The sequence below is a fragment of the Argiope bruennichi genome, chromosome 6, assembly GCF_947563725.1.
Source record: "Argiope bruennichi chromosome 6, qqArgBrue1.1, whole genome shotgun sequence".
NCBI classification, from domain to species: domain Eukaryota; kingdom Metazoa; phylum Arthropoda; class Arachnida; order Araneae; family Araneidae; genus Argiope; species Argiope bruennichi.
Window position 1 is genome coordinate 67,437,228 of NC_079156.1, and position 14,459 is coordinate 67,451,686.

At 30.6% G+C, this 14,459-nt stretch overlaps 1 protein-coding gene across 1 annotated transcript; it reads right to left on the bottom strand.

Annotated features, from left to right (window-relative positions):
* Positions 1-10,728: 10,728 nt before the first annotated feature.
* LOC129972219 (gastrula zinc finger protein XlCGF8.2DB-like) lies at positions 10,729-13,172 on the bottom strand. Its single transcript, XM_056086257.1, has one exon. The coding sequence runs from the start codon at positions 12,925-12,927 to the stop codon at positions 11,830-11,832; it is 1,098 nt and encodes a 365-aa protein (XP_055942232.1). The 5' UTR covers positions 12,928-13,172; the 3' UTR covers positions 10,729-11,829.
* Between the last annotated feature and the right edge of the window lie 1,287 nt (positions 13,173-14,459).

The window sequence follows — 14,459 nt, forward strand, 5'->3', positions numbered from 1 at the left end:
TTATTACGTAACCAATATCAAAAAGTCACAAATACCAGTGATCAATACTTTTCAAACAGGGGTGTGATTCAAATCCTTGATACGATCTTACTGGTGATATTTCGATTATAGATTTTGGATCACGATCGAAAGTAACAATCGATACGATATCACTGAAATTTACCGGAGTGGTGACTTCACTGGAAAGTAATAATCGAAATGATTTGTCCAATGGAAGCTCTCGAACAAAACAGAAAAGGAGAAATCTGTGAATGGATTGAAAAGTGAACGGGCCGGTTACTGGAATTATCGTATCATTGAATTGCATATCACTGAAATTTATCGGAGCTGTGACTTCACTGGAAATTGTGAAGTCGCCGCTCCACTTCATGAGAGCAACCTTGACTTTCCGATATTCGCATTTGATGATGCACTATTCCATACAAATCATTTTTAATTCCTTGTGACTTGACTTTGCATATATTCCGTTTACTTCTGGCGCCATTTATTCGTAGAATATAGAACTAAAGAAAACAATTTAAAGAAATGACATATATATTTAATTCAAATTTTTCAGAAAATAGTTTACTCCAATAAAGAAATTAAATAAATTGTTTTTAAAAAAATCAAATTTAAGAAGTAAGCTGAAATAGATAAATTGATTCAATCACACGTTACTTAAATTAGTAAATTAAGTATTAATTACAATTAATAAATTTTATATTTAATATTAAGTAATAATTTTTAATTAATAATATGATTGAAATAACAGATATTTGGAACAAATATTTAAAAATAACAATATTAAAATTATTTGTTATTCAAAAAATCGTGAATTATGTATCTCTACACGAATGGAAGCAAATTCAGATCTGGCGTTAATTTTGGATCACCTTTTACATTACCAGCCATCTATGGCAACCACAAGACTTTCGAGATTAATGGTAATTTAAATTAAATCTCTAATCCATGACTTAATATTCATGTTTATGTCAAGAAAATATTCTTAAGATCAAATTGTGACAGAAATTACATCCGCATTATTTTAAAAGCTTTACATATTTTCTGGAAATTGTCCATATTAACCATCATAATAGATCCGTCCCATGGCATCCTAACACTTAAAAACGTAATTGTGGACAATTACGCTTTTAAGTATATTCAACTATATTCTAAATTTCTTAGTACTGTAACTTCACTTTCATATTAATCATGTAAAGTGAACAGGTATAAACAGAATCCTTCGCCCTTAACTTTGACCAATGGAAGAAAATTACATAATTAAATATGAAATAGTAAAAACTACTTGAATTTCAGTGGAAGAAATCTATTGTTGAAAATTAGGCGAAAAAATATTTTTAAAAAAATTGCCAAATGTCAAGAAAAATTTATTTGACAATTAAGCTGATATAATTAAAAATAATTTTTTGAGTTTCAAAAATTATAAAAATCATTTTTACACTGTAATATTCAAAGGAGATTTCATGGATAAACGCCAACATTTTGCTTAATTTTAATTAATTGAAATTCTAATTTCAACACAACAAACTACAGGGTGTTTATTTAGTCCTAGACCCATTTTGATGTTTAATAACTCATAAAATAATAAAGATAGATTAAAATTAATAACATAAATGGTTAAATAGACTCAAAAAGTTTCATGGCCCTTGTCAATGTCCCCCTTCGTCGCACGGAGAATATCAAGTCGATAGTCAATTTCACGCCAGGTAGCGGCAAGCATGTCAGCATCCATAGAGCCTATTGCGGTTGTAATTCTGGCTTTTAGGTCATCAATATTCGACACTCTCCTCCTGAAAACGTTGTCTTTTACAAACCCCCAAAGGAAAAAGTCCACCGACGTTATGTCAGGTGATCTGGGTGGCCAAGAAATTGAACCTCCTCGCCCAATCCATCTTCCTGGAAAATGGTCGTTCAAAGAAGTACGAACGATGGTACCCCAATGAGGTGGCGCACCATCTTGTTGCAAAAAGACACGTGGCTGAAGCTCTTCTAGTTGTGGAAATACGAAGTTTTCCAACATGTCTAAGTATACGACTGATGAGACCGTCTTTTCTGTAAAAAAGAAAGGCCCAATGACTCGGTCGTGCATTAGTCCGCACCACACATTAACCTTTGGGGAATCCCTTTGTGCCTCACGGTATTCATGGGGGGTTTCAGATCCCCATATGCGCACATTATGGCGATTAACAATGCCAGAAACATGAAAGGATGCTTCATCGGAGAACATTATGCGCTTCAAAAAATCAGCAGCATCTTCTATCCTCCTTAGAATATCTGTTGCAAAGGCCATCCTCCTAGGCCTATCGTTCGGTTCCAAAACTTGAACAATTTGAACTTTGTACGCATGCAGTCTTAATTTTTTCTTAATAACCTTGTACACCGTCGAAATTGGCATATCCAATTCTGTTGCCGCTGATCTCACAGATATTCTAGGATTGTGTAAAAATGTCTCTCTGACACACTCAACATCAAAATCACTTGTGCAAGGTCGTCCGGAACGTTTCTTATCTGCGATACTTCCAATTTCTAGAAAATTCTTTTCCCACCGCCAGATGCTGTTTTTGGATAAGAGGATCTTTTTGGTAAATTCTTCTGAAATTTTTCTGTGCTTGCACTATCGATTTCGTTTCTATGAACCACCATAAAATCTGTGCTTTCTCTTGTGGTGTATGCATTCTCCTTAATATCCGCTCGAATAAAACATCACATACAAAAGTACTACATAGAACAAACACATCAAAAGTAAACATAACATTGCAATAGTTGCCAAAAACAAAACAAGAGAAAAATGCAATTAATAAGCAGACAATATTTAGAAAAGTACAGATATTTAGACTGGAAAATGAAATTATCTGAAATTAACCACACGCGCAGACGATATTTACAAAATTAAAAATATTCAAACCTGAAAAGAAAAATATATGAGTTATTCCATCAATAAATGCCATAAGTTTGTTTATATCTTCATTATTTTATGAGTTATTAAAGCGAGTTCGCAAATTGTACAGACTAAGTCTATGACAAAGGATACCGACGTGCTCTGATTGGTTGAAGCCTTGGCATCTTTTTGGCAATGTTTTGCCAAAAAGAGGCCATACCGAAATATATTTTTATAAAAATAAATAAAATTTGTGAATTTATCTCCCTCCCCCTATTTTTCACGGTTTACATGTAATATTAGTCTGGAACATATATACAGCAGAAAAGATCAAATCCTGAAACCTAAATTCAGGAAATATAAAAATTACAATTTATTAAAAATATTTTTGGTGTGTGTTTCTTCTTAATATTATTTTGATATAACTAAAAAAAATTAGCTACGAAATCACATATTCCGTTAAAGCTTACATATTTATACGATTTGGGCATTAAGTAATCATCTCCCCATATGCAGTTGATGGGAAAGTAACAAACGTTCAGCAACAAGTTTCAATGACTGCATAAATTATCTAATAAAGGCACGAAAATCATAGAAAAATAAGAATTATTTAATTGCTGCATCATATGTTGAGTAATTACTTTCATTTAGTTTTTATACTTCTGTGCATAAACAACATTAGTTACTTGTATTACTAGTATTATTAGTAATATTTATTATTATTATTATTAATTAGTATTAGTAGTATTACTAGTAATATTTAGAGAAAACAATTATATTAATAAAAATTAAATCGTGTTGATATTCACTCGTATCTTCCATAAAACTAATGAAAGGTACAAGGTTTGAACCAAATAAGCGATAATTACACTATTATGAGTGCAAAACATTGCCAAAAAGATGCCAAGGCTTCAACCAATCAGAGCACGTCGGTATCCTTTGTCATAGAGTTAGTCTGTACAATTTGCGAACTCGCGTTATTAAACATCAAAATGGGTCCGAGACTTTATAAACACCCTGTATATAAATGAAAATAAGCTCATTACCACGACACTAAAATCATAGATCTGCACATTTTTTTTGTACCAGATCGGTCAATAGAAGTTATCCAAAATGAAATACTTGATTTTCTGCATTATACTTAAGGTCTCATACAAAATGCAAATTGTGTTGGTAAATAAAAAATATTCCTCTCCGTAAACTGGAAAACAAAAGTATTTAGAAACCTTTACATTTAAGTTACTATCTGGCAACATAAATATTTGATGTTAGAAACAGTCAAAATTAGAGCTTGAAAATTATTTTTCAGTCCCTAACTTCTAAAGTATTGCAGTTATCGAAAAACTTTAAATACAAAGGTTGTTCGTTTTAAAGATATGCTCATAGGATTTATTTTTCTATCTTCAATATTAAGAAAGTTATAGCGAAATGAAAATTTCAACGTCTCTACCTCTCACCATTTCCACCCCCTTATAGCTATAGCTATACTCTGTTTCACCCTAACTTGGCAGTAGTGTATATTCTAGGGATGCCGAATCACAGTCGCTGTCACGGGAACTGGGTTACTTTAAACTATAAAGTTACTAGAAATGCAGATCGCTGGCGGAACTTTATCTCGCAAATTTTTCGCCAAATAGTAAATATTTATTAACTTTATTATATTACCATTTTTAATCAGAGAATTAATTTTTCCCTTATTTTCATTATTTTGTTCAATATTATTGATACATTATTTTAATAAATCATTAAAGTTATTTCATTTCGTTTCATCGTTTCTCAAAAGAAAACACTAAATCTTTCAATATACTGTAAAGCGTAGATCGGTTAATGTTTTTAGAAAATATATCTGTATCATCGTTCACATCTTTTAAAACTTTATATAATGTTGGGATCTCATTTCTACGAATAAATGCATGGATTTTTCGTCAGATACAGGATAATGTAATATCATCATATTTTAATGTAAAATCATCATTTTTACATCATCATATTTACTTTTTCATAAGATGACCTGAATGTTTACCTACTGAGCCTGGTCGCTTCTTTCCAGGGGTACTTAAAGGACTGGATGCCTTTATTTCTGTTTTCATGTTGCACTTTTTGTTGATTTCACTCGTCTTGAAGGTGTGCACAGCGTATTCGTTGATAACACTTTTTCTTTTTCAGACATTTTAGAAGTGAATAGAAATGACGAATCGAATAAATATTCAACAATCAAAACTAATAACTACTAATGTGATTAATAGTATCAAAAATATCAGCTGGTAAAAAAGCGAGAATAAAAAAGTACGAAAGATGATAATGTTTGGGAACTAAATGAAGCTGATTTGGCGGAGACGTAAAAGAAAAGCGCGCCAAATATTTGACCTTGAAGACCGGTTCTAGCCTAAGTGGAATCCATTATGTCAAACGTTTCGTTTTATTCGTTCGCTTTATTTACAAAATACTTAACAGATAAACACTTCTAACTTGAGAATAATTTTAAATACATACTGATAAAAAAAGGATTTCAATAATTTATGATATTATTTGATAAATTTCTAAGCATTTTAACTATTTTAAAGTCGGAATTGATGGGGAACTCTTTCCCAACGCGGAGCGTCACGTTTTCTGCCTTTTACAATACTGCCAAGTTAGGGTGAAACAGAGTACAGATGGGACATTTACGAGCTCGTTCGAGATTTTTACATTTTTAACAACATATTCCAAGCTCTTTAAAATTCGAAACAAAATTACTCTAGTTATCATGTTCTCAAGATATATATATAATTTAAGTCCTAATTTTTTAAATTTGCACATATTAACTTCGTTCTAAAATGTTCTTTTATTTCCCGATCCCATTCCACCTTTTATATTTAATTAATGCTACACGAGCTCTCTCTAAAACTGCTGAAATCAACAAGTTCCCACACTCCCAGTGAAAGGTTACGAATCTGTCAAGCTAAGCGAATTCTTTTAAAAGATACCTAAATTTCTCTTACCTAAAACGACACGCGTCAGCGAAATTTTTATCAGAATATCATAGTATAAAGTAACTGCAAAAATATTACACCCTCTCTTTCGCTTTTTTTCTCGCTCTTTTGCTTTTGTGTTGCGCTGTAGATTGACGTATCTCCTCGCTTCTTACTTGTACATAAAATATGTCTCCCGGGATGGAATAAAAGCAAAGTTTTAAAATTTCTAAGTGTCTTCTCTCTCTTCGGCGAAGCTGCTGCTTTAAAAATATATTTTTTCATAATTCTTTAGTCTTGTCATGAGAACACACCTCGTTTAATTTAATAATTACAAGAATGCCCTTTTGATAAGATAAAATTAGTATGAAATAAGTAGTTTTACATGAATAACATACAGAATTGCTTTTTTTTTTTCATAAAAATATTTTAACACAAGGAGAATATCTATTTTACTATATATAATATATGTAAATTAGGAGAAAGTTTGGGATGGGTTTTTTAAACTATGCATTCAACACACAGAGATAAGTTGTTGCTATTGTTTTAATGGTAACTTACGAGTTTTATACAAGAAATCTAATCACTAAATAATTAAAATAAAATTTAAAATTCTTCCATGTATGCGCCAATATGATCTACAAAGCCACTTACTAATTTCACATATATAAAGTTTTTTTATGTAAATAAATGTAATATAGAAGTAATACTTTAATAAAAAAAATTATATATATTTTTAAATGACTGAAAATGTTCATTTCATTCAAAATGACTCATTTTTTCTATCAGACTGAAAATGTTCATTTTAAATTTTGTATGTAATGCAAATTCTCTCCAGTTTTTCTTTCGTATGAATTTTTGAATAAATCTTCCATTAAAATTACAATAAAATGATTTACCACATATGTTTTATCAATGAGTGTTTTTGCCTGTCTAAATCATCATGTATCTTGCATGTGTAAGGCTTTTTATCAGACACTTTACATTCACATGTTTTGATATGATTTGTATATTTCAACATTTCTTGATAAGAATTAAGAAGCCTTACACAGAAAGGTATGTATGCAGACTATAACCGAATGTTTGTGTTCCAAAAATAATACCACATCCAACATGATCATCTGACCTTGAACCATTTGTAAAAATAGACATATACGGTGAAAACTGAAACTTGCGAACCAGAAAGAAAATAAACAAAAAATCGAATCTACTAAGTTTTTGAAGCTAAAACTTGAAAAGTGTGGTTTTGAGCCAAACGACTTGCCAATAAAATTGAAAAAAAAATCGGCATCAAGAAATTCTGTTTCCTTGGGGTTAGTAACACAGGGTAATGTCCACAAGGACTTGACGTCGATTTTTGGAGGCATTATTAATAGCCCAGATGTCAAATTACGTCTGAGGATGAATCTGAGCTTGAAATGAGTTGTGAAGATTTGGCAACTTCAACAATTACGTCTTCTCGCATCTTTTCTATGCCAGTCTCATAATGAGTACCTTCCTCTGTAGGAATTGTTGCGGCATTTGGTCCAAACTTCATGACCATTTTTAACAAATTTCATCCCGTTTGTTTTGGTGTTCAAGGGACCTTCCTGACACCTAACATTCCCCTAAAATTACGCGGTTATAACTGTACTCGGAAAGGTGCAGACACAGCATCTCATCCTTCAGGTAGTGTCTGCATCTTCACTTCGAATTTATACCACAGCACACCCCTCCCATTACACACTTCTCTTCAGGTTGTGGCAGTTCAAGTTCACACACGAATATTTTTCGCAGTCTACTGTATTTACTTACCGCCTCATGATATTATTCGTCAACAAGATCTTAACAACCTAGTGGGCCAGCTTCCTTCGCCTTTTATTTTACTCGGCGACTTCAACGGACATTGTACTTTGTGGAGTTGGGATAGTACAAATTCTCGTGGGCAACAGATAAAGCAGTTTATTTTTAATAACTGTCTCTGTAATGATCAGAAGGCGTACTTCCATGAACCCACATGTAGGTTCCATAACCTTGATTTGCCCATATGCTCACCTGAACTCTTGCCATTGCTGACCGTTGAAGATAGCAAAGATTTGTATAAGAGCGATCACTTTCCTAATATTGACGCCCATGCTGATAGCGGGCCAGCTATCAGCATGGGCGTCAATAATAGGAAAGTTGCGACTTTATGTCCTCCATATTACTTCTCCTAGCGGGCAGATTGGAAAGCTTTTTCGCAGTTAACAGATATCATTCACGCTATGATCAATGCATCAAACTTATTAGAAGCAGTACAACATGTCTTTGATACTATTGTGGTGAAAGCTTATAAGCAAGATAACAGCTACGAGACACGAGCAATTGCTTTTGTCTTGTTACTCGGCTGCGAACCATAAGGTCCCGGGTTCTATCCTCGCTCATAACAATCCGCTGCACTATAATGAATACCGCTAATAACACCATTCCAAAATTATCCCCGAGCCTACGAAAATTTCGCGGACCGTGGTGGAATGAAATCTGTCACGACAGTCATAAGAACCAAAGGAAGCTGCGGAATATTTTTAAAAAGTACCCGACAACAGAAAATCTTGTTACTTTCAAAAGAGCCGAAGCGCTAGCTTGTTGCATTCGCCGTCTTAATCAGAGGGAATCTTGCATATTATTTGTTTCTTCTATAACATCCTATACTTCTAGTAGAACTTTGTAGAGGAAAGTAAAGGCTGCTAATGGGATATATAGTGAATCCTTCATCTCTATTTTAAAAACAGGAAATCAGATGCATTACTCCCCATTAGATGTAACCAATATTCTTCGCCAAGCATTAGCAAAAGTTTCTGCAATAGATTCTTATAGTCCTAAATTTCTGGCAATTAAGAATCCCACGGAACGGTTGCTATTGCATTTTAATTCCTTCCTTTTATACAACTGTGAATTTAGGATGATTGAATTGGAAACAGACTTGTCTCAAGCCCGCGATACAAGTCTTGGGCCAGATGGAATAACATATAACATGCTTCGCCAATGGAATGAAACTTCACTTTCCAAACTACTATTTTTATATAACAGAATCTGGACGGAGCAGAAATATCCATTGCAATGGCGTGAAGTTATTGTGATTCCAATCTTAAAACCTGGCACAGAACTATCAAATCATCTGAACTACAGGCCAATTGCTCTTACCAATTACCTTTTTAACACCTTCGAGCGCATGATCAATATTCTCTTGATATACGAATTAGAGAAAGGATGGATATCCCCATTGCAGAGTGGTTACTGTAAAGGTCGATCTACCTTTTGTTACTGGCAACCCAAATACACAATAAATTTATCAGGAGGAAACACCTAGTCTCCATATTCTTCGACATAGAAAATACATATTACCGTGCCATTTAGTGCCACTAAAATTACCATTTTAGTTTAATTGCTTTCAAATGAACTTGTTATTATGCATATGGGCATTCCTAATTGAGTTTGATTCCCCTGACATCACAGCACCATTAAAAATGCAATTCCTGGGTAATCTATCTTTTAATTGAAATATCCCTTTCTTATACTGCATGTAAATTGTTAGCTTATTATATATACAATTTAGCTTTCAGTAAAGGAAGAAAATATCATTATTATATATTTCATGAAGCACTGAAACTGATCTCAACTTCATTATAATAATAAAAAACATTATTCTAAATTCTGTAAAAAAAAGGTTTACTATTCCAAAAAAATTGCACAATAACTGCTTTGGTAATACAAAATATGCATACACACAAATACATGAAATACAAATAGCTTAATTTTGTTAAAAAATGACAAAATCTTGTTTAATTTTTAATTAATTAAAATTTTATAAAATGCTCTGAAGAGCAAATTCTTATCAACCAAAGTTTATTTGTGGTCAATTTGGTAGTACAAGGACAAATGATCAGGCTTTTAAGCACCTATGCAGAAATTTTCTTCTTTATTATTAGTAGAAATAAATTACTGTTGCGTAAAAGATGAGAAACAAAAACAAGATACATTAAATGCCAACTGATATAAGAAATATATATATATATATGTGTATATTAAGTATAATTTAGAACAATTAAAAAATGGTTTTCCCTTCACTTCAAAGGAAGAAGACACATTACTTATATTTCTATTCTTTTGCTTTTTTAAAAAAACAATGATTGGTGGCATTTACTTTTCATGAAATGCAATGTATCTTTTCAAGAATAAGCATCAAATATAGTATAAATCTTTTACACCAGTCTTACAATTCGTTTAACAACAAATTTTACTTCTGAATAACATGTTACTTCAATATTACTAAAAAATATTACTATTATTCAATTGTCAACTGTAAAGCTACATGGTACTGAAACTCGTTCAAAAAATGTTGCTTTTATTTTGAAGGTTTTCTTCTGTTTAAAATTTCACTAAAAACTCCTTGTAAATATTTTTGCGTAATTAATCATAGTGTATCTATATATAATTATTTTCTTAACAGATTTCAACTGTGTTTACTAAATGTAGAATAAATTAAGTACATCTAGTTATAGAAAATAACTATTTCATCTATGCATTTTAAAGTTATATCACACTCCATGAAGGTAGAAAGCGATGGCATATTGGTTCAGAAAGAATGTATAGTTGTCCCAATCATAGGAGGTATCATAGAGACAAAACATAGCTCCATTTATGTTTTTTTTTTCTTCTTTTTTTTCTTTTCAAGTTTTTAAAATTAAATATGATGAAAAGGCAAAAAATAAACAAATAAATAAAATGTATTTAGTATTACCAATAATTATTAAATAACTGATTATAAGTGAGGGTAAGAAAGTACTAAATTTATTTTTCACATAACATTTTATAAAAATTTAATTGAACAAGAAAACTATTTCTATCCATTTTCTTATATATAACATTATGAAAAACAAATAGTTAGTTACAGCAATAAGAATTTTTCACTGATGTAGTTTACATTCACAAAAATTCTGTATTATATGTTCATTTCTATATATCTGCATGTATTCCAGAAGAAAAAAATGTGCTTCAATTCTATTTAATAGTTACAAGAATATCCTTTTGATAAGATAAAATTACTATGAAATATTCCTAACACAGTTTACATATGGCTTTACATGAATAACATACAGAATTGCAACTTTTTCTTTCATAAAAATATTTTAACACAAGGAGAATACTTACATTACAATATATAATATATGTAAATTTGGACTAAGTTTGGAACGGTTTTTTTAAACTATGCATTCAACACACAGAGATAAGTTGTTGCTATTGTTTTAATGGCAACATGAGTTTTATACAAGAAATCTAATCACAAGAGTATTAAAATAAAATTTAAAATTCTTCCATGTATTAGCCAATTCATTTTACAAAGCCACTTACTTATCAATAATTTCACATATATAAGGTCAGCATGTATCCTGCATCTGTAAGACTCTTTATCAGACATTTTACATTCATATGATTTGATAGGTATCTTTTAACATATCTTAATAAGAATTATGGTAAAGTTCCTTGTCAAAATCACATTAGCTGTCAAGTAATTCACTAAAACTCCTTCTTGGCAATCTACAAGAAATCAGGATCACCATATTTAGCAGGAAATTGCCACAAAAAAAAAAATCCTCTCTTGATAGCACCATAGTCTTAAGTCAAGTCTATCTCATTTAAGTGAAATTAGTTTAGAAGATATTTTATCAATAAACAACTTTTCCTTAAAATAATTAAATGTGCCTTATTTAAATTTCTAGAAAAAATCCATTTACCACATTTTTTATCAATAAGATTTTTAAAAGTGTAAATGAATAATTTTTTTTTTCCATCTTTACAAATCAGTATATTTGTATAAATTTGATTGAAAGCAGTTTTTCATACACTTTGTAGGTACGAGGAATTTCATAAAAACTGATCTCCAGCAATTTTAGAATAAATAAATGTTGTTTCAAAATATATATCAATCAAATTCTTTAATTACAAATTGACTAGATACTATGCAGTGCACATTCATACAGATCAAAAGTTTTCTAGATGAGTCACTAAATGTTGTTTTAAATTACCACTATGAGCAAATTTTTTACCACAAACATCACATGAAAAATTCTTTTCTTTTGTATGAACCAATAAATGTCTTTTCAAATTACATTGGAAATTAAATTTTTTACCACACACTTCACATGCATAAGGCATCTCATTCGCATGATATTCTAAGTGTTTCTGTAAATAACTACTGAATAAAAATGCTTTAGTACATATTTTACATGTATAAGGCTCTTTATTTGAATGGGTCAATGCATGCAATCGTAATGCATAGTTAGTTGGAAATTTTTCACTACATACTTTACATGAATGAGATATTTCCTTCAAATGAGTTAGTGCATGTGTTTTTAAAACACAATTCTTAGAAAAACTCTTGTCGCAAATTTCACATTTATAAGGTTTTTCATTTGTATGAACCAGTAAATGGCTTTTCATAGTTGCCTTGGCAGAAAATTTTTTACCACACACTTCACATGCATAAGGCTTTTCTTTTGAATGGACATTTAAATGTCGTTTTAATTTACCTTTTCCATAAAATCTTTTAGCACACACTTCACAAGCAAAAGGCTTATCTTCTGCATGAATCAATAGATGCTGTTTCAAATTACCTTTATGTGAAAATCCTTTACAGCATATCTCACAAATATGAGACTTTTCTTTGGTATGACTCAGCAAATGCTGTCTTAAACTACCTTTAAATGAAAACCCTTTGGCACATAGTTCACATACATAAGGTTTTTTATTTGTATGAGTGAGCATGTGCTTTTTTAAACTATCCTTCAATGAGAATCCTTTGGCACATAGTTCACATACATGAGGTTTTTCATTTGTATGAGTCAGCATGTGCTTCCTTAAACCATTCATGACTGTGAATCCTTTGGCACATAATTCACATACATAAGGTTTTTCTTTTGTATGAGTCAGCATGTGATTTCTTAAACTATTCTTCACAGAGAATCGTTTGGCACATATTTCACATACATGAGGTTTTTCATTTGAATGAATCTTTAAATGAATTCTTAAATTATTTCTCTTAGAAAATCCTTTACCACATATATCACATGTATGCAGCATGTCACTGATATGAATAAATTAATGTGTTTTTAAAAAAATATTCGCTGAAAACTCATTTCTATAAAGGTTTTAACATACGGCGAAGATATTTCCCTTACGGTGGATGGTCAGGATATCGCCAATTTGTTTACCTTTCATATCGCAAAATCTGTCTACTGCTAATCTCCGCACGGATTTCTCTGGTAAATCTGTGTGAAGTGATTTGCGCAGTAACATGCGCTTGATGGCTTATAAGCATTTATGGGTTGTATCACTATGCCATACGAAAACGCATATGATTTTTACCTTTTCTTTTCGAGCAATTTTGATAGTATGAAATTGTAAGAAAAAAAAATTGTTAAAAAATATTAAAAAAAGAAAAAAAAGATTGTTAAAAAATATAAAAAAAGAAAAAAAATTATACGAAAATTATATTAATAATTAATGAAAACGTTGATGTAAAGATATAAAAAAAAAGTAAGAGCTGACAAAGAATATTACTTACACTTTATTCTCATTTGTTAATGTTTAATTGTAAATTTATTTGCTTGAAGTGTACAATTTTTTTCTAGGAATCCCTACCATATAATTCTATGCTATTTTGAACTCAATACTGTAATTTTATCAATTAACAGTATCTTTAGTAATTTCATGCTACCGAATAGTTGGTATATGCATTATTTTCAGTTAAACCAAAGAAATATTCCATTAAATATTCAGGATCTGTCGGTGAGAATGGAATGAAAGTAGGTTCTAAAGAGTTCAAGAAATAGTTTACTTAAAAAAAAAAATCCGAACTTTTTATTTGGAATCCACTGAATATTCATTATTAAAAAAAAAATGCAACACGAAGAAATTCGTACAATAATTAGCAGAAGATGAAGAGATATTGACATCCATTGATAGTCATCAAAACCAAGAAAATTTATTTTCAGAATAAAAAAAAAAAGATATTAATGTTTATGTGAACTGTCTTCTTTTTGTGAACTGTATTTGAGCAAATAAAATCTTTAATTTTTAAAAAAAATAATGGTAGAATTTTTGAATTTCTAAAATATGTAATTAACATCTTCCATTCAGTTAAAAAATTATTTAATTCCTATGCTCTTGTGAAAGTTAATAAGGATCAATTCATTTTCTCAGCTGAAATATTGTTCAACACATTATATAGTACATTTGAGGGAATTGCAGAATATGAATGATTCTTTTATTGTTTAATGTTTTAATTAATAAATAATAGTGAAGTTTTTATTTTTAAAATTAATTGCACATTCACCTCACAAAATCGCCTTTTTAGCATGTCTGTGTGTTAAATTTGATTTTCACAATTTAATCTATAAAATGCCAATACAGACACATTATGCAATTATTCGATTTTTTTTTGTACGTAAACCTGTCATTATTAATGAAAAATTAAGAAAATTGATGGGACAGCAATATATCCCAGGATATAATGTACGGAATGTATGGACAGGAATCCTACTAACGAAATCAGCAAACTACAGATATTCATCAAACAGAAAAAGCGAATAAAGAGCGATAAATTAGCCATA